Here is a 23,254-nt window from a genome sequence, read left to right on the forward strand (position 1 = left end):
GCTTTTAGTGAAAGAAAACAAGCAAAACTAGGAAGGAACAAAATCACAAAGAAACAAAATGAGCGAGGAAACGTTACAATGGAACCCAGACTTAGAAGTTAGCTTATTTTATTCGATGAAAGGACACAAACCTGTTGGTATGTTTCCGTACATAGTTACATTGCATGCAATTTCAAAGACGAATCAGCTGGCGAATCTTCTGAAATTATCAAAATCCAGACCTGTCAACCTTGAATTTTCCAAACCTGTAGATTTTAGATTTTTCCTAAAGAAAAACAGGGAGATTTGGTCAAAAACAGGGAGATCGCAGTAATTTGTTAAGGGAATAAATATACTTGATAAAATGTTGTGCTCGGCAAACAGTTTATGACAGAAGTGATCATGAGAAGTATCTTCATAATAACTTTTAGTGTTTTTTTGTTAATCAGTAAGCACTAGCAAAAAGTCATTGTCATGTGGAAGTCAATGTGACCATTATATTTTACCTCTGTGAAAAGAAAACATACACAATGGACCTGTCTTTGAAGCATAAGATGCGCAGTTCAATCGAACATTCGGTGAAGAATCTTCCTAGAAATTCTGCTAGACATCTTTGAAACCGGGAGAAAAAGTTTAAAAACAGGGAGATCGGGAGAAAGCAATCAAAACCAGGAGTCTCCCAGCTGAAATGGGAGGGTTTTGTTGAGGTTTTTTAAGAGATCTCTATATAGAGATATACATGTATATACATAAAATAAATGGAACGAACTCACCACTTGAGAATTTGAATAAATTAATAAAATCTTTCATTTCTCCATCTCAATTTCATTCCTCGATCCTTACTAACTGAACCATCACACCCCATAACAAAAACTAACATAAACTAAATTGTTTCCATGGATATGAGTTAATGTGCAGTGCAATTAAAAACAACAAAGAGTATTTAAAATGCATTAAAATAATGGTAATTATGTGTGAACAATAAAAGGACATGAAAATGCATATAAACAGAATTCTAATGAGAACGGTTCACCACAGGTTGACAGGTCTGAAAATCTGTATTTTGATAGATAGTAATTTGATTTTTTTCAGGTATCAATAGATATTTCCACATGGCCTGCATACACAAAAAACTCTTGTCAGCAGCAGGGAAGTCTGAAATCACTTCTAAGCACATCTGGAAACATTTATCTGAAATGTACAGTCTAGAAACACTAGTAAGTGTGCATGGACAGTATCATGTTATTTTTGGTGCATTCCAAGTACATTTACTGTCCTCTTAATATGTCTTACATTAAATGTCAAATATTTCTGCTGCTTATTTGGATTATTTTAATTAAATTTCGAGAGAAAACAAAGCCACTATATTTTAAATGGCATATTGCACCTTATTAAGCTTACTAAAACCCATCATAAACTTGATTTACCATAAAATTCACAAGTGTTGGAAGGATTATGCCTTCTATCAAGCAGCTTTCACAGTCATCCCACAATTGTTTTGCTTGTGATCGTAAAAACTAATCAGCCAGTGGTGGTTGGCTATGTTCCCCATAAAAGTTTGTTCTTTGTTTGGAGATTCATCAAATACTGCGGCAGAGTCACTGCTAAAATATCACCCATTAATTTATCTTAAACCTGAAACATCAAAGACAAGTTTCTATGATACGTTGTAACATAGAAAGTTGGTGTTAAGATTTTTTAATTTTTTGACCATGTTACAATATTTTTGTAGAATGAGTTGGAGAGTCTGCCATTTCCTAATGGTGAAAACGAATTCTGTTTACCAGAGGAGATAACTAACCCTGACATTGCAGCTTCACAGCCTTGCTCTCCTGCAACTTCTACTGAAGATGGTCCAGGTATACATCTCTTTTCCTTCTTTATAAATTTTGGATAGTTAATTAAGATATTTTGTATTTTTGATGAATTTTGTTTGGTTGTTATTAATTTAAATTTATCAAGACTAGTGACATTACCTTTGAATAAATTTGACTTGTGTAGAATTATTTCTCATTTCAGTTTCTCAACGACCAACAAACTTAGCTGTTTCAAATTTAATCAGTTCTGCACTGGCGGCTGAAAGTGTTCCATCACCCAAACGAAAGAGACGAGGACAGTTTTTTTCCTCATCAAATCCATCATCCCCAGCACCAGGTACTCCTGGATCAAAACGAAGGAGATAGAGGCAAGACTAGGCTTCTGTCTGGATAACAGCAACATCTTCGAATATAATATTTGTGTAAATATCTGCCCTTATAGCCGCTTTTTTATAAACTGCCCCCTCCCCAAGGCAAATTACTCATGTGATAGCAGAAACTAGCTTTCATAAAGATATTGTGACTTTTTAACTTTCCTTTATTTAGCATCAACCTTTGCTAGACTCTTTGTAAAAATTGTACAGTATGCTAACCCGTAAAAGTTGTTACAGTAACATAATAATCTGCAAATTCCTAGTAGTTTGCTGTTTTTCTTTTGATTCACAATGTGGCCAAAGCTGTACACTTTATGCAAATAGGAGCAAAATTTTTTCATTTTATGCTCAACTTTTGAGAAAAGTCAACATTTAGAGGCAGTGTTTGGAATTTTATGTTGTGTTGTAAGAAGGCCCTAGATCTAACGATAGTCTTTTATAGATAATTCAATACCTTCTTTTTATAACGAGGAAAACACCAAAGGGCATAGGACTCAACCAAAATCTCCTATTCCGTTGGTAAAAATCCTTTTGGTTTCAAGAAAAATCTCCCAAAAATCACTGAAATACTTTTGTTCCAAACGAATCTCATACGCAGTTTGGAAAGAATGATACAACCCTCAAGGCCCGTATTCAAAGCCTCCGAAAAGCGTGTTTTGTGGTTTTGATTATCGCACTATTTTTTAAAAGCTAACAAGAAGCAAACATTTATTTTGTTATATGATATTAGTCGCTGTTTTTACGCAAGTCGCGTTTACTGAAACTAACAGCCTTTATTGAAATACTGAGGCTTTACCAAAAGACATCCCGCTGCTTTTAGCACTTGCAAATATAATGTAATGATAAAACATGAAACTTAAAAAACATGTACGCTTCCTTTAAGGCCTGCTTTATTCACGTCACAAATTTCTTCATTTTGAGAGCTTAACATATTCTTTCAAAACTGATGTAAAAAATTTCATTTCCAATGGAACCCCGAGATCTTTGGTCTAACTCACATCTGGCCTTTGCCCTGCGTAGGGAAAAAACCTTTTCTTACTTGAAGGGAGAGTCCCTTTCCGTCTCTATTAACAAATTTAGCTGACCGGCTGATGATTGTTGTTATCTTTTGTTTTCCTAAACACTCGATATAAAAAAAAAGGTATTTTATTCAGATTTCTGTTATTATAACCAGACAGTTCTTCAGAATTTGGTAAGGCCGTCCGTAAGATTTCTGAGAATGTAGTATCCCGGAATGGGATGCCAATCGAAAATTGCTTCATAGACGAAAAGAGTTCAGGGTTGATGGGTACATTAATACTAGAGCGACAAATGCAAGGTGAAGGCGGCGATGTACACATTGCAATGTGTTGTTCTGTGATTGTTCATTAAATTCATCGCTGGACAAACTATGTAATAGCGGCTGCTTGCATTGAGTTCAACACAGGCTGAAATATTATTCCGTTGTTGTTGGGGAGATGAGATCTCACTCCTATTGTTTGAGACAAAAGGCTTAATGATTTGTTCGAGCCAATCAACATCGAGGGGCAGGGACGCATGCGTATTCTAACGAATTATCCCTACAAAATCCCGGGCCATCCTCAACACCAAAAGCCAGGGAACACAACGAGATCTCGCAAACATGTCAAGAACAGTAATTTTAGTAATTTCTGAGGAGTTTTACGCATATAATTTAAGGACGTATTTTTGTTTATTTTTCATTTAGGGGTTTCCTCGGAACTTTTTGTAGATGTAGTAAAAAGGGGAAGATCAAAATTCGAAGCTTTCCGCCTTAAAAATTTTGTCTGTTGTTTTAGTTGCCTTGGCCTGGCTCTAGTGTCGGAGGTCAGTTAAAATCAGGTTGTGTTGTTTACATCGAATGTCTACTCTCTGTAAACACTTAGGCCGCGTCATAAAATTCTCGATGTTTTCGCTTACCTTTGGAAGTAAAGTGAGCCTTAATACAAACAAAAAACATAAAACAACAGAAAATCCAGGCAGGTTTTTCAGTATGAAAGATATTTCTGCTATGATCAAACTCCCATGTCAATGTGAATGATAAGCTCCGACCGCTCACTTAGTTTTGAAATTCGATCGCAAAGTTCTGTTTGTTCCTTTCTCGGGGGGTTCTATGCCTCTTTGACTCAGAATATATAATACGCATGTGCAATGGCCCCAAAACGGGGGTACTCATTTCATACTCAAGAACTTGCTGCATCTCATCTCCCCAACAAGTTGCCAATCTCATCACGGCCCGGGATCATGTTACCGTAGATTCCCAACAATTCGCCACTTTCAGACGTTGATTTTGGCTCCATCACGCCTATATGGACCATTTTTTGGCAGTACAAAATTTGATGTTAAATTTGAAAAAGCAAACATTTTACAACATACTAAAAGCTTGTAACCATCCCCGTGATTCCTTACTCTAACGCTTTACACTCTGAGGAGTGTCAGACGAAAAAGCTTAAGTATGTTGTAAAATGTGTGCCTTTTTCAAAGCCATTTTCAGAATATGAAAAGTTTCGGAAGAATACTAATAAAAAGGCGGTTCATTTCAAACAGTGCACACAGATGAGTCAACAAAAGGAACCGCAGTAACACAGCAGGGATCACCAGTGTTTACTGGAGACGTTTGGGAGGAACCTTTGCGTATTAAACTGGGTGGGCTTGTCAAAATCGCATAAATGATGACAATTATCTTAAAGGAAACGAGCAACCGATCGTATCTTCATCATACACACACCATAACATAACTGTGTTGTGTCGTGACGATCCACATATGATTTTGGCCTGTTTATTAAAAACACAGAAAGGCAATTTCTGGTCTGTTTGTGGTATCAAATGAAAACTCGCCTTCAGCTGCAAAAATCTATCGAGGTACGCTCACTGTTACCGATTAGTAAGTATCTGTATTTGTGATGCACTTTCCTGCATCTATTTTATCGATGCAGATTACTTCTGGGTCAATTATGGCATCAACGAGGGGAGAGACGCTTGCAAATGCTGGTAGATGCCAATTTAGCATTATTTTGGGCAGCATCGAGATTCGAGATATCTTTTGAGTTAAGGTAGGCTACTGGTCCAAAAATGGCAATTTTCCATAAAAATTTACATTTTTCGTTTTTGCTTGATATCACTTCCTCATTTACTAGAAAATACAACTGCGATCATTTCTGGCCTGAAACGTGGCAGAAAACGTGTAATTTGATGTTTAATGATGTTCGGGTCCGTTAAACTAGCTAGAATCAGCTGATTTTTTCTTTAAAAATTTTGTTTTTGAAGTGCCATTTTCAGAGCATCTCCCCCTTCGAACACAAGATAACTATACACCAATTTGAAGCTCAACTCAAGCTTCTTCCGTTCCCAGTATTGTTTGGAAAGTTTGAGCTACCTGTGGCATGATAAAAGCCTCGTTTGCTTATCTACTTTAGCAACTAGAGGCTGGTTTCTATATGACGTCAGTTTATCTACGAAAGGTGATTGGCTCATGGATTGAAAAGGTCCTTTTGATTGGTTAAACTGTGTCACATGCTTTTCAAAATGGTGGCACCTTGCATCTTGTTGTCGGCTTATTTCGTTTAGCGTTGCCAAAGAAAGGTTGATTTTGAAATAAAACTTGTAATTTTTGCAATAATTATGGCCAAGACAAAGTTTAGGACAAAGAGAGGCTACGTTGGAGGTCGAAAAAAGAGGATTGTCAAAAAGTTAACCGAAGAAGGAGCTCGCGCTGTAGTTATGTCGGTATCGGGAGCAGACATGTCTTCCAGTGCTAAGAAACTCCAAGTATTTGGAGTTAACATGAACATTGATTCCTCGGTAGAGAATGGCGACTGCACTGTTGAGAAGCCAGAAGACTGCTACATAATCGTACAGAAGGTTGCAGTAAATGAGTTGATACGCTCGCTACTGTGCCCTTTATGTAAAAACTCTGGACTAATTTTTGATGTTGAAAATGATAATAGATGTGGATTTTCAGCAAATGGAGTAATATTTTGCCCTACTTGTGAAATACCTGTGAAAGCAAATTATCTTTGTGAGCGTGTTGGAGGGGACAAATCTCCCAACAAACCTTTTGATGTTAATATACGAGCAACTCTTGCTTTCAGAGGTATTGGATGTGGCTATTCTGCCATGAAGGAATGGGCTAACACCATGAATATGCCCTATGCTCTTAGCCGAGATGCTCATGTGAATGCACAGAATAAGGTGTCAGAAGCTTGTTGCAAAGTTTTTCAAGACATTTCTGTGCAGACTAGAAAAGCAATTGAAGAGGCATACTGTGAAGTTGGTGTATATCCTGATCACCAAAGTGTTCTAAATATTGGTGTATCATTTGATGGGTCATGGCAGAAGCGTGGATTTACTTCACATAACGGCATAGGGTCAGTCATAGAACTGTTGACTGGATTACCCATAGATTTTGAAGTGCTCTCCAATTTCTGCTTCAAGTGTAAGGCCTCAGAAGGCCAGGAAATTTCTGGCGATTGGAAAGAGAAGCACTCACAAAATTGTCCCAAAAACTTTGATGGAACAGCTGGTGCCATGGAAGTGGCTTGTGCAAAAAATCTGTGGTCAAGGTCAATGCAAAAGTACAAATTCAGATACACCATTATGCTTTGTGATGGTGACAGCAAGGCATTTTCTGCTGTTAGAGAACTAGCTCCATATGGCCCAGATGTCAAAATAGAAAAGGAAGATTGCATTAATCATGTATCAAAGAGAATGGGATCTGCCTTGAGAAATCTGGTGGCTGAGTCAAAAGCACAAAAACAGCCTGTTTCTGGAAAAGGTAAACTGACTCAAGAAAAGATGCTGAAGATCCAAAATTATTATGGGCGGGCCATAAAAAATCATGCTAGGGATATTCCACTCCTAAAAAAGCGCATCATGGCCATTCTGCTGCATCTTTCATCAACCGATGATTTACCTAAACATGCCCATTGCCCTCCTGGATCAAGCTCCTGGTGTTTCTGGCAAAGAGCTTTGGCTAAAGAAGAGACACCAGGTAAGCATAGTGAACATGAGACATTACCCACAGAAGTTGGCAAGAAACTGGTTCCAATCTTTCAGCGATTATCAGACGACAGTCTTTTGAAACGGTGTGTAAGGAACAAAACACAGAACCCAAATGAGTCACTGCACAACATCATTTGGAGACTTTGCCCAAAAACAACCTTTGTAGGAAGAAAAACATTAGAAACTGCAGTCATGTTGGCAATTTGTCAATTCACAATGGGTGCGACATTCAAAGTTGTTCTCTGCCAAGCACTAAATCTCACTCCAGGGTCAACTTTAGCGCTGTCAGCAGCAAAGAAAGACCAGGAAAGAATCAAAAAAGCAGAATTAGCTGTCAGAACAGAAACAAAGAAGAGAAGGAGGGTTCTGAAGTATAAAAAAAAGACAACAGAGCAGAAAAGAACAGTGCAAGAAGGCGAACAATATGCTTCCGGCAAATATAATGCATAAGGATATTGAATTATATGGTTAAAAGTAGTTATTTGTAACATGTTATATGTTATTTCTTATTGAATTTCAAGTAAAGTGACATTTCTATTGAAGAAAGTTGAAAAAAATACCAATTCTAGTTTGCTGCCTCTTGATACATTTGTCTTGAAACTTTAATCAGCATTTTCTAAGAATAATGATTTCGGAAAACTGGTAGAGTTTAGTGCAAGGAAATATTTTACCCTCTGAATATAAGAAAACATGTCTATATACCAGAAGAAACCTTATACTTCAGAGAGTGCACAAAAGGCCTCCATTTTTTCATTACAGGACCAGTTGTCTTACCATTGGACTTGGAAAGAGGAGATGTAAAGCCGAAAAACTCAAAACTTTGTAAAATGTGTAACAAAAAAGTACAAAATAAAAAAATTAAAATTCAAAGACCTTTTGTGCACTCCTCAGGGTCAAAGCAACTCTTTGATGTATCATTTTGGGTTGTATGTTTAACTACAACTAAGAATAGCTTGCACTAAGCAAGGCACGTTTTTCCCTATTCTTTACCGATTACCATAGCAACTACAAGTTATTTTTAGAATTTTATTGCAGTTTTGTAAAAGGGGCGAAAAGTTACTCTAGGAACCCAAATTTTAGCAGTGTAGCACCACAAACAAAGATTTTAGAATTTGGACCAGTAGCCTACCTTAAGCCACCAACTGAATTTTTTCAAAAGGTAACCAGTATTTAAAGCTAAGTTTGACATAATTTTCTAACCAACCATAAGCGTATTTGTTAAACAACCTTGTGATGGTGACAGTCTGTTGCTATAGTGCTCAGTTCTATCGGTTTTCAATTCTTCTTCACTGTTCCCTTAGCAATGTGGTTTTACGAGGACTAATGAATAAAGAGAAACTCCATCCGAAAAATTTTACTACTTTCTTATTAACCAACTGCTTCGTTGCGAAATTCAACCGAACAGAGACAAATCGATTTGATGACACTGCTACGTCACAATGTTCGGCTCCCGCACGCGGTGAGTTTTTTGCTAGTTCAAACATTCTTATAACTTGAAGGACCTTAAGGTCTCGTTCTAAAGCAATCTCAGCGCCTCAACCTTTGAAATGTACCTATTCCATTGGCCATTTTATCAAGTTAGTTAAGAGAGAGGTAGAGTTGTAAGGGGTTACCAGATATCCACGCTGAATCACGCAATCACGCGTAAACTGCAAATCATGCTTTCACGGTACTGGAAATTTAATTTCACGATCACGCCCCCTAGAAGTTCTCTGAATTTTTTAATAACTACCTAAAAGTAGCAATTTCTTGTTGGTAAAGCTATCGGCATTAGAATCTCTGAATAATTGAGATATTTACCTGGTCTGGTACCGGAAACCAAGACATTCTGCTTGTGATACGAAAGCACTCAATTTCGAAATTCACTTGCAGCATTCATTTTCACGCAATCATGCATGTGTAATGCTAATTCACAGGTCACGCGTCAATGTCTATTCACGCATTCACGCATAATAAAAAATTGTTTCACGAATTCACGCATCAAAAATACGCCGATCACGCAATTACGCCAAAATACCCGGTACCCCTCGTAAGGCTGAACATTTGAAGACCTTGCAGTCTAGTTCAACAGGCAGCGTTCGTGAAAGCATAGGTGCCAACTTCTAGTTTCTCCAGGGATGGCGTAAAATTTCAAATGTAACTACTGTCATGAAAAAGGGGTTCATATCATTTGCAAGGTGATGAATAGTTGACAATTGAACGCATCAAAAGTTTTGTTAACAGAGAATCTGGACTTCTAATATCACCTATTTTGATTTGCCGATTTTAAAATCGACAAAATAAATTCTGCTCTGTATCAAAAATCTGCGAGTGTTGGCAGAGCCCCCAAAATTTTTCAGGTGTTATTCGAGCCCATAGCCCCCAAGAAGTCTTCGCGAAAGACTGCGGTGCTGGGGTGTTTTTGCAATTCTAGGGAAGATGGTTTAGTGATATGGTTCAGACGGAACTGTTATTCACTATGTTAGCTGTTTGAATACAAGCCAAGCCATGGAATGTTTACAAGATGGAAGTGAAAGGATAAACTTAGCCGTTTTCAAGAATTCTTCCCTTTGGGGCATCATCTTGTTACGGTTGTAGAATTCACTCTTTTTACAGATACCTCATGGCTGAACATTTCATGCGTGGTTTTCTGCTTCTGGATCCCAAATTGAAGGCCCCCTGCCATTCGAAAAATGCAACATCTAAGTGTCGAGAAAACCATATCAGAAAAGTTTTTAACGCTTTTCTGTTACGGTTTTCACGACACTTGTGAGTATCTAAAAGGAAAGATATTCAGAGTTCGGTCAGGTTTATTCTGCTGAATTGCTCTGTGAATTGTTCTGACAATGTTAGCGAGGTATCGGTACCATGATCCGCATCTAAAATGTTGACTTCGAGTTTGGATAAACGGCTTGATACTTAGAAAAACGTCTAAACTTTACCTTCACATTGATAGTTTTTGTGCACACTGTCTAAATTCATCTGTAGTGACACAGCTTTTTAATGTCACTTTTCGGCCAATAATTATCAGTAAGTGCAAAGTCGATGCAAAACTCGAAGATAAAACTTAGAACTGCCCTCTTCTACAAATCTTAGGCTGAATATAGGAAAGGTTTGTGCCAATAAATCCTTTTTTGAAGACTTTTTTCCTGGGTGCAGAGCTCCTGATGCCGGGTGCAAAGTAAGGAACTTGCGTTACATATCTTTTATTATTAATTTATAATTTTCAGTCCTTTTCAACTTTTAAATTTGCGTCGGAGCTTTAAAAATAACTTATTTAAAGACAAAATCCATACAAAGAGGTCATTCCTCCACCAGTCTTCACAGTGTCAGGGAACTAAGGAATATTCGCCATTCTATAAGTTATTTCATAATCTCGCTTTTAACGAAAGACACATAGTACATCACAAATAAATTCAGAAAATAAATTAAAGGTACAATATTAAATCAAATCTGACAATCAAGAACAAAATACGACTTTAGCTTGGAACATAACAAATTAAACTTCAATAGAAGATACACAAACGGTCGTCAAAAATGTTTTTTTATCAGTTATCTAAAGGGGAAAATATTCACATTAAAGGACAGAAGAAGACAGCACAAACCCACCAAGAACAAAATAAGTTTGTGGCTGTCTACATTTACTAAATATGCCCTAAAATGCCCTACAGAGACTACTGCGCTGATTATTGGATGCATAAACTTAGTAGCTTGTTTTTCCAAGCATTGAGGATCGGGTCAGACAACTTAAAGACGATGCCATTGATCCTGCATACAAACTGTATCTTAAAAATAATGTTGTGTAAAATTCAGAATCAGAAAATCAGTGGGATATAGAAACAATCCCGTACTTAACACACGGATAAGAAAGTGTCAAGTCCATTCACATATGAATAGAGGGGGGGGGGGGGGGGTAGGTTTGTTTATTGGAAGAAAAGCCTGATATATCCGAACAAATATAATACGTTCAACTTTAGCTACAATAACTGAACAAAGTCAGTGTCTTCCCACTAAACTGTTGAGAAAAATTGAAGGCACCAACAAAACTTTTGCATTATATTCTTTATACTTGCCGGTTATTCTCTTTGAGAAAAATTAAATACCTTTGCTCATAGTTATAAAAATACTGCAGTGAAATCTTTCCCAATAATATTTTCAAAACGTTCGAGAATGCTAAAAACGCATGCTTGCATATTGAAAATGTTTATTTTATAGTGAATGAGGCCGTACATATATCAAAGCGAATGAAGTGAACTGAAGGGTGAAGATTTATAAAAGTCTCAAAGATAATACCCGTCAGTTCAAATGCAACTGGAAGTGATGCTAAATTCCTTTACAATTCATACTACCATGGATAATTAGATAAAAAGAAAGCGGTTGAAAAAATATCTTGAAAAGTCATTTAAATTTCATTGAAAAAGGAATTATAGTTGGGAACCTGCTGGCTTGAGAACAAACACGTGTCCGTCGTCACTACCAGCGACAACGATATTCGACTTTGCTGACACTCCAATGCTTCGAATAGGTTCTGTGGAAGAGTCAGAGAAAAATAAAGATAATGATGGTTTAAAAGATTTTTTGCAGACACAAACCCTATACAAGCCCTTGCTGAGTGGGTTTTTGGAATCCATTGCTACCAAGGACAAAGTTTTGATGCAAAGACAAAGTGATACGAGTGCTCAAAGGCAGAAAATCTCGAGCAGCTTTGTTTTCGTTTCAATGAGCCACGCCTCTTGATTTCTACCAGGAATCATCAAGAGCCAGTTGTTCACAATATCTAAGAGCAAGAATCTGAACCCCAGTTGACGGAGTCAGAGGCTCGTACTTCACTACAGAGCCATTAGCTTGACTAAAATTAATCAATATGGTATCGCAAGATCATTTTATGGGACAAAAACACAATATAAATTTACTCTTTAAAATGGTACATAATGCTTGTTAGAAGAATGCTTTGCAAAATCACTTATAGAACATTAATTACCAGCAAGGTATTATGACGTCTTTTTTGAAAGATGCTACTATTTTTTCTGAAGGCTTTTAGGAGCTTAAGTACATAAAGGGGAATTTGAAATTTTAACCTTAAGAGTAAGAGCAGAGAGGGTAAAACAAAGCAGGAAATTTGAAATACAGGAATAGTTGCATACTTTCACTGAGTTTAATTGTATTGACACAATTCATCTTTATCAGATCCCAAATAACAACATCGCCTGATTCGACCCCAGCAACAACCAGCTGACCATCAGATGATGCGGATCTGTTAACATTGGCATAAAAACAATAAGAACTATTACAATTGTCAAATACTGGTTTGTGCTTGGCTAAAAACCGCTGTAAAAGTAAGATCAAATCAAAATAGGTAAAACCAAGATGCAAGCAGCAATTGGATAATGTAGAAGTCTTGAGATACGATATGATTACCAAAAAGAACACCAAATTGTTTAGGAAGTATCTTAGTTTACTGCTGGATAAAGATTTCTGCTGACTGGTATTCGATTCAAATCTCAAAACGACAATCGTTTGTCTCGTCTGAAATTTCAAGGCCCTGTTCCGGCGGCTTACTGCCTTACAACAAACAGGTAGAATGCTCCCTATGTAGACTTCTGAGACACGTAGAAACAAGACATGAAGTCTTGAAAAAGTCTTATTTCCCCACTAACTGAGACGTTTGATCGAACTTTAGTAAATTGCTTTAATTAGAAATATGCGTGTCTAAGGAGAAATTTATTTCACAGTCAGTGATCGTATGGCTGCAACATGTAACAGGCTTTGGTTTAAAATCATTGCCAGATAAAGCAACCTTCTTTTCAAGCAACTCTGGATAGAGATGCAGAAAGGTGAATCTTTTAAGGATATTTAGGAATTTTCCTTACCTTATTGGCTGATCAATGTCCTTTGAATAAATCTCCAGCCCAGTGTCAACATCAATCACCTTCATGAATTGATCCTCACTACAACTCAGGATTCTTTGACCATCTATAAAAAACAAATTTTTTCACTATCAACACAGGGCAATGTAACTGGGAACTGTTGACGTAAAATGCAAATTTTCGTATAAATCTTGGCTTTTTGAAAATCAAGTAACCAAGACCAGTTTCCAATGAGTGAAAGTTACCAAAATCCAAATACTTAGAAATCAGAAAAACTTTGCTTCATCTACCGCCGTTCCAATCTGATCGAAATTAATACAAAGAACAAATATGGCAGGAGTTTAAACAGAAAACAAACCTGGACTGAAAACAACTTTTGTGACAACATCTTGATGATCTTAAAAAGAAGTGTTTGCATTAGTAATAAAAAAATCCAGAGAGGATATAAAGAGGAGAATTTGTATAACACGACATCACTTATACCAAGGATATCATTTTTCAAAACTTACTCCAATGCTGGCTTCGCAGGACCATAGAATCAAGATTCCAGAGAAAAATATGCCCTGGAAGAAAAGCGAATTTGAATGTTTTTGTCTCAAAGGCGAAAGGGCAAAATCAATAAAGAAGTTCCTGAAAACTTCAGCACTTTACTTTCTAACATATAAACAACTAACACCGAAGAATATAACAAAAGGATCCAACACTAATTGATATTTGTTCTAGTGGTTCGGTTACTGTCCTTAGGAACTTCCAATTTTTATTCAGTCAGCTACTTTCCTTTATATATTGTCCTTATTAGTGTCAATTTATATCGTTTTCTTCTGCACTTAGTTAGTCTCGAAACATCTCTAATAACACTACCTACAAATTGCATCTGAAAAAAGGTTTGTCTTTACAATTCAACCTGTAACACACATGAAACTGTTACCCTACGGGTATTATAAAAGCAACTTAATTTTTTCTTGATTTACTCTCATGTACTAAATTTAAAGAATCGTTATTTCAAAGTTAGTTTACTTCGACTTCTCCTCTTTTAGTTTTTCTACTTAGAGAGTTTCTCCACAAGAAATTCCCCATCACACAACTTTCTACCATTATTGTGTACTTTATACTTTATACAAGAAAATTAGTATTGTATCTAATACTTGGTTTGTAAAATACAGTAACTCAGTAAATTTGCGATTTATGTTAAGGTAAATTGAATTTTTGAGAATTTTAAAAATCAAATGGAAAAGAAGGGGTTGATGCGTATATTCAAAAACAGAGTGAACTGTTCCAATGAGTCAAATCTTACCATCTTTGGTTCCAGATACAATCAATTTCTCATCGCCATCTACATGCAAGTCAACAGCTGTAACCTGTGAATTTACGAGGCACATGATATCATGATAATTCAGTTTTACAAAAGTATGTCTAACGAACATTAGGCTAAAAACTGCATGCTGTGAAACTTAGGAGGAAAAACAACTCTAGCTTGTATTTTCAATAAAAATATTATCATTCTAAGAAACTCTTAAAGGTTATGACGACTCTTGGGCAAGGGTCCATTGAAACTCGATTACAATCGCATTCATCAAAGAGAGACTGAGTCGCAAAATTGCTAAATAGTCAGGGTCCTATTTAAAACTTTCGATGACAAGGTGGCAACAGTCCTTGTGCACGCACTCTCGTGTTTCGGACTTTGGGAGAAAGGTTGATTTTAGGATGAGACATTCCTGAGCTTTCTGCAGATTTTCGTGTTATGGTTATATTATTGCGTATTATAAAACTATTTACATATGTTATATCTCTAACCTTCTTAGAATAGATTCTTAAGCAGATCTTTAATTAAAAAAGCTTATATTGTTTACACGCAAATTCTCCGTCCAGTTGTGTACACCAAAGAGTGTACAGCGCTGCATATTCATTATATTTGCCTCCAAGTAATATTCATATGGGATGAATAATGTCGCAGGTATTTTTCCCGATAGATTAGTGTTCTCTTGACAAAATATAAGTGTTTTATGTATCTTTGAAGGGTTGTAAAAAACTGAAATTTCTCTCTCAAAAAAGGCGCAATTCATTACTGCCGGAAGGGTTTGAAAATGTCGACGACTAGAGATATTTCTATTGAGCATTGCAGACGTCATAAAAGCACTACAGACAGGTTGCAAAATATATCATAATTAGGATTTCGAAGAATTCAGCAACTAACCTCTGTATCATGGTCAAGCTCTCCCTACAAAGAAGCAATGATGCATTAAGGTCTTTGAAAAAGTCAAATGGCTTTTAGAGCAATACCTTGTTAAAAACTCCTAATCAACATTATGCTTCAATGGATTTGCTGATGCTATGCCCAACCTTGACAGGTTTCTTTTTAGCTAAATCGGGTTGCCCTCGAGTTTTATGGTTGCAAATATGGGCCACCTTGGCCAAGGTTCAACAAAAAGTAAATGAAAAATGCAAATGCAAATTTATAAGTATGATGATTTGGGGCTAATTGTTTCCTCTGAGCAAAATCAGAGAACATCCCCTTTGTCTAGAGATTCGTAAAATTCTTACCTGCAGTTCTGGAGGACCACGCTTTTTCGAGAATTGCTTGGGATCGAAGAACCATACCTGAGATTATATATAAAGGTTTATTAACTTCAAAAGTAGAAATGTTATCTTGATTTTTTGAAAACCAATCTAAAATTGGGAATATTCATTCACGGTGTATGATTTTATCAAAGTATTATGATTGCGCAAGCAAAAAATTCTATACTGAAATCTGGGGATTCGATGCAAACTGTTATGAGGACATAGCCGTCAGACCTGCAATCTGGGGAGCCGTCAGAATTGCAAACGGTTTTTCAGCTGGTATTAGAAAAATAAAGGTGAAAATGGAAACCTTAACAGTTGAATCCCACGAAGCTGTCACCAAAATATTGTTCTTCCAACACATTGAAGATACTATAACAGATGAATAAAAGAGTCTTCTATTTTGGCTGGATATCAAAAGAAAATAAAAAGTCTCAATTTGGTAACTGCAACTTTAGATTGTGTAAAAGGTTCTTAAGTGATTTATGAATCTTATAGATAATCAATTAATAGACGGCAGTTTGTAGGGAAAAAATGTAAATACGATTGATTAGTTAATTTCATATATTCGTTTTAGTTAGTGGCTGGCCTTAAATAAACTATTTATCATTATTAATGTTAAAAAATTAACAAAGTTCATAAGCAATTTTCCTTCAGGGTTTCACAACTTTCTTACCACTGGATGACTTGCTTATTGCCTCGCTGTTTACACGAGGAATCCTGAAACATTTTTCTTGATTTCGAAAAAAATTTACTGTTTTAACTTCGTGAATTCTAGAAAATACAGTGAATTATCTAAAGATTTCTCTTTCTGTAATTTGTTTGCCTACATCATAACAAAACAAAGACAAGATGAGCATAGCCAAATGGACATTACCTGCATCATTATGAATATTACTCTCAAATATTGCCCTTCCAAAGTCCACTGAGTAAACGTATCTACAAGGGAGTATTAGTCATTTCCTCTAGATCCTTTGAGGTTTCAAAAAAATGACGTTGAGGATGGAGAAAAACTCGAAATAAAAGTAATGCAAATAAAATATTTGTAAAAAAAGTGGTGAATCTTGAAGGAGCAGTTCATTCTTTGTTAAAAATCAACAACCTGATATCGAAGAAATTTAATCTACATGGGCTATTAATCGTAAAATTGTCACATAATCATAGCTCTTAATTATCAGAGAAGATAACACACAATAAGGCACAATGCTGCTGACAACAGAGGAGGTAATACAAATACATCTTCTTTGCAGTAATATCCTTGGTATGTTACACCATAGCAATATCAGAACCTATTTTAATATACCAAGCTGGACTGCAGCTTTGAACGACAGTGTTTTTTCTCACAAGGAATATCTGACAGGTATTGGTCTAATGAGGTTAAGCTGCTGCTTCGGAGACATTTACTCACAGATTATTGTCCCAAGAGCCAACCAGCACTAAATCTGAGTTTGGCATTAGCACACAACAAGACAGTGCCTAGGAAAAAAGAAGATTCGTGATAGTGCTTCCCTGAGCAGTTTAGGGGCCAGAAAGTTTATCAGCAGCGCCAGTAACTATTTTAGTCACAGTCTGTAGAGGCTGGATTATAACGCCCACAAGTCTACAGCCTTTATCCTCTACGGCTCTCCCAAAAGTATTATAGTTAGTTTGACTGATCAAATACCCCCTTTAGATAATCACCTGGTGGCAGCAGAAAGAAATAAAAAAGGCATATAGTATTTGGCCCAGTATATGTTTCTCGTTTGGTAATTGCAGCTAAAACCTTTGCACCCAAGGCCCACACAACGACTGCCCGGCTCAGAGAAAAACTGAGAGTATCCGAAAAGCATTATTTACCATGCTTGATAAATTCATCCCTCGTATCTGAGTACCGTCTTCCAAACTGTTCATTTTCAGTTGTGAATCTAAAAGAGTCAAGTGAATCTTGTCATAGCCTTTAGAGGGATGAATTAGATGTAATAAAATAAAAATTATAATTGATATGTCTCCATCGTCCGAAAATGATAAAATTCGAATACTCTATTGGTAAGAGCTTTTATGCTTGTTAAAAAATGGCATGAAAGAGTGCCGGAAACAATGGCATATTTCCAATTTCGTGGTTCCTTTCCCAAGGGATGAAAAGCGGCCAGGAAGCTCTGCAGAATCACCCTCAGGGATTTCGGTAGAGAAAAGAACAAGCTTTGTTGACTCAAAGTGCTGCATAACCTTAAAATGTCATTTGTGGAAAATGGATCATTCAGCGCAATAATGTTTACTGTTTTCTTTCACTTTGGCCGCCGAGTCATTATAAAGGCATCTGGAATCGCACAAACAAAGGTAGACGAATTTATATTTCCTTCAGACACTTCAAACATTTAGATAAAGATTAGACTTCCAATTAGAGTTGCCGTAGAATACGTTGACAAATTCGGGTTGCTATCCGAATTAAGTTTAGGTTGGCGCCATTAGAACTAATACTTTGCGAACTTAGCATTTAACAATCTCATTTGCTTCCACCGAATTCTTCCTTAACTCCGAGAATTAATGCCTTTTGTTGCTTTTAATGGAGGTGAAGAAGTTTTAGGCAAATTGTAACAAACGATACTCCAGGTTTATGAAATTTAGGGCCTTTGTGCCCTGACAACCAGCCCATTACTTTATCATACTGGGCTGTTTACCTGGCTAGCGCTTTTTGCTTCCAAAACAGTTATTCGCAGTTAGTCTGTATGAATTAGCAGGAAAAGAATCCCACAAAAACGGTCTTTCGAGTAACAAACTAGTTGAAAGGGCTTTTGTGCAAAGACTTACAGTTCTATTCTTCTGAGACTAATTCAAAGTTCCCAATGGAATTGCATATCGTGGCTAATGGCCGGAAGGGCCCTTTCCACATATAGGCATTTCTCACATGGGCATTCAAAACATGATTTTAGGTTTGCAGAGAGATATCTTGGGAAAAGATCTGCAACCACTCACTTAGGCCTAACACAGAGCTAAAATGAAAAAGATGGTACAGAGAAATGAATTAAGTTCTGCAAGCCTATTCATAAGAATACCAGCAAAGTTTTCACCTACCTAGAGATACTGAAAAAATATTGTCTTCTTTTTCGGAGATACTAAGACCTAAAACCGCACTAGGAAGAAAAAAATAAAAAAAATTTTGAAAGCATGAAAGCTCTGGGTACAAAGCCTGTTATCAAGGTTTTCTTGTACCCCACATCAACGCCTTTATTTTAGCTCGTGAGAAAGGGTGGGCAAGACTTTTGGTGATGGTTTTCTTATGAAAGCATTAAATGTATGCAGTAATGGCCATTTTCTTTTAACCTATTCAAAAATATTTCTTGGTAGATTTTTGCTCTGCCTGTTACATTTAGAAGCGCATTATGACTATTTGTCCATCTTTGAGCACTTTTCCATTATGGGTTTAATGCCGATGATATCGAAGACAAGGTGGGGTATAGCCATTATAATCATGCTTTATTTTAACAATCATGGTGGGAAAAGCTTTCTGGTTTGATCATCACACAGTCTGGCTCTTTGCTATCAAGTGTACTTGACACAAATAAACGAGAGCAAATTCAATTAACATACATGATGTCAAGAATAGCTGTGCTGGGCAGACCTTTTTCTAATAAAACTAAATACTAAAAAACATGCAAATATGAATGCTAATCTATGCGCAGCCTTTCACGTGCACCCGATAGATTCAATAAATAACTTACTCTTTGTGACTTTTCATTGTACGGACAAGCTTCAGATTGCACAAATCTTCCAAAGGTTTCTTCTCATCCAGATTCTGTGATGAATCAATATCTTCCACTAGGTAAAAAAATGATATCACTGAACGGATGAATCGACAAAATAAAGTAACAAATAACATTACATATTAATGTTTCATTTTTCACTGTAAAGCAATACGTTCGGATCACTTTAATTTTTCAAAAGTATAATAACTTTGGCTTTAAAAACTCACATTTCACTTCTATGACTGGAATATCATCCTCATTTAATCCATGATGAGCCAGTTTATCAGTATCAAGTAAACTTTCTAGTGGTATCGGGTGTGGTATGTTCTGTGCCTAGGGTAAACAAGAATTATCAGAGTAACTCAGGGTCCAAAAAGTACTAGTCTATAAAAACCCGATAATAGATAATTTGTTTGTAAGACACTGTCTGCTACGACATGGCTTTTAAATGAACTTTCATCAGTCTTGGTGAAAAAGCAAGATGAGAATAGTAATAGAAGCAAGTAATCTTTTACCTTACGATGCGGATGTGGATGCATAAATAACTGCTTTGGTGTTTGTCCGAATTCTAGAATTTGTTGCTTTAAAGACTCTTGCTCGTTAGGGTTGGTGATGCTAAAAATCAAAACATCCATGATTATATCTCTTGGTTTCAAATATAAAAAAATAAAATTTACACCTAGTACACTAAAGGAATTAAACATAAGAATAACGAACCAAACACAGGATCTAAAACTTCTACCATCGCACAGCATTTACTAGGAAACACGGATGGTGCTTACAACTGTAATGGCGACATGTTTCGGGTAATTGGCAGAGTTTCGAGATACTCTAAACAGAGTAAAAAAACTTGCATATTTTTTTCAAATGTTTATATTTTTCAAAGCTTTCTGTTTATATTAATGTACACTAAAAAATTTGTCTGTAAATCACGTACATGATACTCAAGCATACTGCTTAAAAATACTAGGACTTACGTGTCAAGATCAACGGCACCTTCATATGTCAGGTAGTAGAAGACTGCAATTAAAACATAATATTATGTCAAATTACGTAGTAGGGGAACCATTGATATTTTCATCTCAAATTAATTCTTTAGAATACATATTTCAAGGCGGAAAATGCGAAAAAGTTGTTACGATGAAATCAAAGGGGCATAATCTTTAGAAAAGAGTGCACTATAAAAAGAGAAGTCTAAGCTCCTTGCAAAAATATTAACTTTTGAAGATAGAAAAAGGAAAACTTTTGAACAATACATATCTGACAATATTCTTACACTATTTCTACATTATAAATTTTGTTTTTTACACGTAGAATTTCTTCTCCTCTCTGTATAATCCGATAGTCTTAGAAGAATGTGGTTTTTGCTATTTCTATCTTCTTGCTTTCACGCTCCACTTTAAGAAATATAAATGCTTTTTCTACATATACCATACCATTGTCCGCCTTCCATGCCTCTTCGCCACGTTGTTTGTAACCGAAAATCAAGTCAATCCAATGATGGATATTCTCTGAGACATATGAGCATTCCAATGCATCTCGGGATTTTTGTATATAATCTTTGGCGTCTGCAGGATGAAACAAGAATGGATTAATTAAACCATCTAGCTGATTAGCCAAAAAATGAAAGAATTTTTTTAAAATAGGCAAAAACTAAATAAAAAAGGTTACGAAAATAGACAAGTAGAAAAATACAACTGCTATGTTAAAAAGGTAGAGTCGAGAAAAACTTGATAAGTAAACATAGTAGAATCGAGAGAAAATACGTTGAATAAAAATTACGAAACCTTGGTAAAATTTTATACTCGCCTATGTTGCGAAAAAATAACAAAAATATTAGAAAAAAGTAATGTATCAAAAAAAGAAGTAAAGCCTTCAAGCGAACCAATTGAAAGTTTTTAAACGCAGAAACATAGTGACTTACGAAAATCAGAAGAGACCTTTTTACATTAATAAAAATCTTATACAATAGTTTGCGGCAAGTTAATTAGAAATGTATAATTTAATATTCAGAACCTACTTAACTTACAAATAAATTCTAAATTTGCTAGAACCAATAGCATTAACGCCCTGCTTCTATCTGTATCTTTAACTATAACCACTGTTCTACGTTTGAAAATAATACTCAGACTACAATCAACTGCGTCGACATAACACAACGAAGCCTTGAACACTGATGACATCATCAGTACTATTCTGATCAACATACTCATACGCTGTAAGAGGGGACTCTGAACACATTGTATTGTTAAGGTGTACTGGTACTTCCTCTCGATGTAAACATACCTCGTGACTTCTACGCCTGGAATTACAGAGAGCTGATGACTCTCCTCATACTGAGAAAAGTTATGTCAGGGGCTCGAACCAAACACCCTTGAATCTATAATTAGAGTCCTTAACAATTGAGCCATCCTCCCATTAATTAGAGTGGATTCTAATTAAACTCTTTCAACAATTGACCTATTGTAATTATTCAAACGGGCTTGCATTTTATCCAGACAACTTACAGGCACCGCGATAGCTTTAAGAAAGAATTGATGGCAGTGCTGTCTCCAAGTATAAAGCATAATGCAATTTCGAAGACAAATTTTAGGAGGTTTATTGGGCAAGCTATGTTTATTGGGTAGTGTCCTGGTCCTTCCTTTTGATGAGTCCTCACCTCGTGATTCCTGTACCTGGAACCACAGACAGCATGTGATTCACCTCACTCTGAGTGAAACTCGAAAGTCAGACTGTTAGATTTCCAGTCTGTGACCCTTACCATAGGGGCCATCCTCACACATAATCAAAAACGATATTGAATCGAAGATAAAATTCTATTGATATTACCATTAGCCCAAGGAGGCAAAGCCACATGATGCACTCGTACTCCATCTTGTCTTGTTCCAAGCTGTAAATTCATTCTATTTTGCAAAAATTTCCCATCAGAGGAATAAAATTCTGGAATCAACTGAAAAAGCAAATTATCAGATGCATTCATGAAAATAATATCAGATTTATCAATACCTGAGTGCTGGTAAAATCACTATGCCATTTGAAATATATTGGGGTTTTCCCCGCTTCATATTGGAACTAATCTTTTCCTGATAAGCTGATCATTAAGACAATGGACAATATGGAAAAAACTTTAAAACAAGCTGTGAAACAAGGTGAGCTTTAAAATAATGTGGGCTTTAAAACAAGGTGAGCTTTAAAACAAGGTGAGCCTTAAAACATGGTGAGCCTTAAAACAAGGTGTGAAACAAAGTGAGCTTCAAACAACGTCATCTTCAAAACAGGTTGAGCTTTAAAACAAAGAGCTTTAAAGCTATATTGCTGGCATAAGCCACAAACGTACGATGAACTGCAATTAAATAAATTCCTTTTACAAGATTTTGATTTTTAAAAAGCAAAATCACAGAGAAATGGCAATAAGCCTACCTCTTTGAAGTCTGAATGCCCTGTACAGCAATTATCCCAACAAGATTTAATACTGAGAAAGAAGAAGGCAAAGTAGCAGAAATGTAAGATTGTGTCTATACTAGAAGCTCAATCTAAGCAAGACTGGAAGGTCACCGTGTCTCTTTAATCACATGTGTGGTCAGTTGGTAAGAGCAAAGATAATTAGGGGCGTCGATATTCCTATTGGTTTCATCCGCATCTAAAGTAACACAGTCGCCTTCTGGTCAAAATCTAATGTTCCAGTCACTTACAATTATTAGGCTAGGAAAGCTAAGAGGTAGGAATACGAAACTGCTCACTGCTCAGAAATAGTCCTGAATAGTTAATAAATATTATAAATATTATAGGGTTATAAAGGTTGCAAAAAGCAAAAAGGAAGCACTAATTAAAGGCACGGTAAACGGAAGTCCTGTTCGTTTTCGACTGCTTTGAGACTTTCGTGTATCAAAGACTTTATGTTTTGCAAATCTCTGACAGTTTCATAGCGGCATACGAGAGAGAATTTCACTAGATAGATA

At 36.2% G+C, this 23,254-nt stretch overlaps 2 protein-coding genes across 2 annotated transcripts in view; one reads left to right on the top strand and one right to left on the bottom strand.

Moving 5' to 3' along the window:
• Window positions 1-19,363, top strand: LOC135691192 (MRG/MORF4L-binding protein). Its single transcript, XM_065208983.2, has 5 exons — window positions 1-137; window positions 1,072-1,196; window positions 1,712-1,838; window positions 1,999-5,220; window positions 8,304-19,363. The coding sequence occupies exons 1-4, from the start codon at window positions 59-61 to the stop codon at window positions 2,160-2,162; spliced, it is 495 nt and encodes a 164-aa protein (XP_065065055.1). The 5' UTR covers window positions 1-58; the 3' UTR covers window positions 2,163-5,220; window positions 8,304-19,363.
• The window catches only part of LOC135691195 (protein FAN), a 22,298-nt gene continuing 9,533 nt past the window's right edge, over window positions 10,490-23,254 (bottom strand). Inside the window, exons 19-38 of the mRNA XM_065208985.2 lie at window positions 22,716-22,767; window positions 22,125-22,245; window positions 20,732-20,863; window positions 20,273-20,315; window positions 19,811-19,910; window positions 19,523-19,628; window positions 19,272-19,368; window positions 18,625-18,683; window positions 17,410-17,477; window positions 16,982-17,049; window positions 16,451-16,512; window positions 15,884-15,945; window positions 15,556-15,612; window positions 15,209-15,232; window positions 14,309-14,372; window positions 13,524-13,577; window positions 13,373-13,411; window positions 13,018-13,120; window positions 12,292-12,401; window positions 10,490-11,675 (exon numbers count right to left, since the gene is read on the bottom strand). Of these exons, the coding sequence (XP_065065057.2) occupies window positions 11,572-11,675; window positions 12,292-12,401; window positions 13,018-13,120; window positions 13,373-13,411; window positions 13,524-13,577; window positions 14,309-14,372; window positions 15,209-15,232; window positions 15,556-15,612; window positions 15,884-15,945; window positions 16,451-16,512; window positions 16,982-17,049; window positions 17,410-17,477; window positions 18,625-18,683; window positions 19,272-19,368; window positions 19,523-19,628; window positions 19,811-19,910; window positions 20,273-20,315; window positions 20,732-20,863; window positions 22,125-22,245; window positions 22,716-22,767 (1,525 nt within the window). The 3' untranslated portion in view covers window positions 10,490-11,571. The remainder of the gene's footprint in view (window positions 11,676-12,291; window positions 12,402-13,017; window positions 13,121-13,372; window positions 13,412-13,523; window positions 13,578-14,308; window positions 14,373-15,208; window positions 15,233-15,555; window positions 15,613-15,883; window positions 15,946-16,450; window positions 16,513-16,981; window positions 17,050-17,409; window positions 17,478-18,624; window positions 18,684-19,271; window positions 19,369-19,522; window positions 19,629-19,810; window positions 19,911-20,272; window positions 20,316-20,731; window positions 20,864-22,124; window positions 22,246-22,715; window positions 22,768-23,254) is intronic.

Source organism: Rhopilema esculentum, chromosome 4, assembly GCF_057945365.1.
Source record: "Rhopilema esculentum isolate cy_ngs chromosome 4, ASM5794536v1, whole genome shotgun sequence".
In the NCBI taxonomy this organism is placed as follows: domain Eukaryota; kingdom Metazoa; phylum Cnidaria; class Scyphozoa; order Rhizostomeae; family Rhizostomatidae; genus Rhopilema; species Rhopilema esculentum.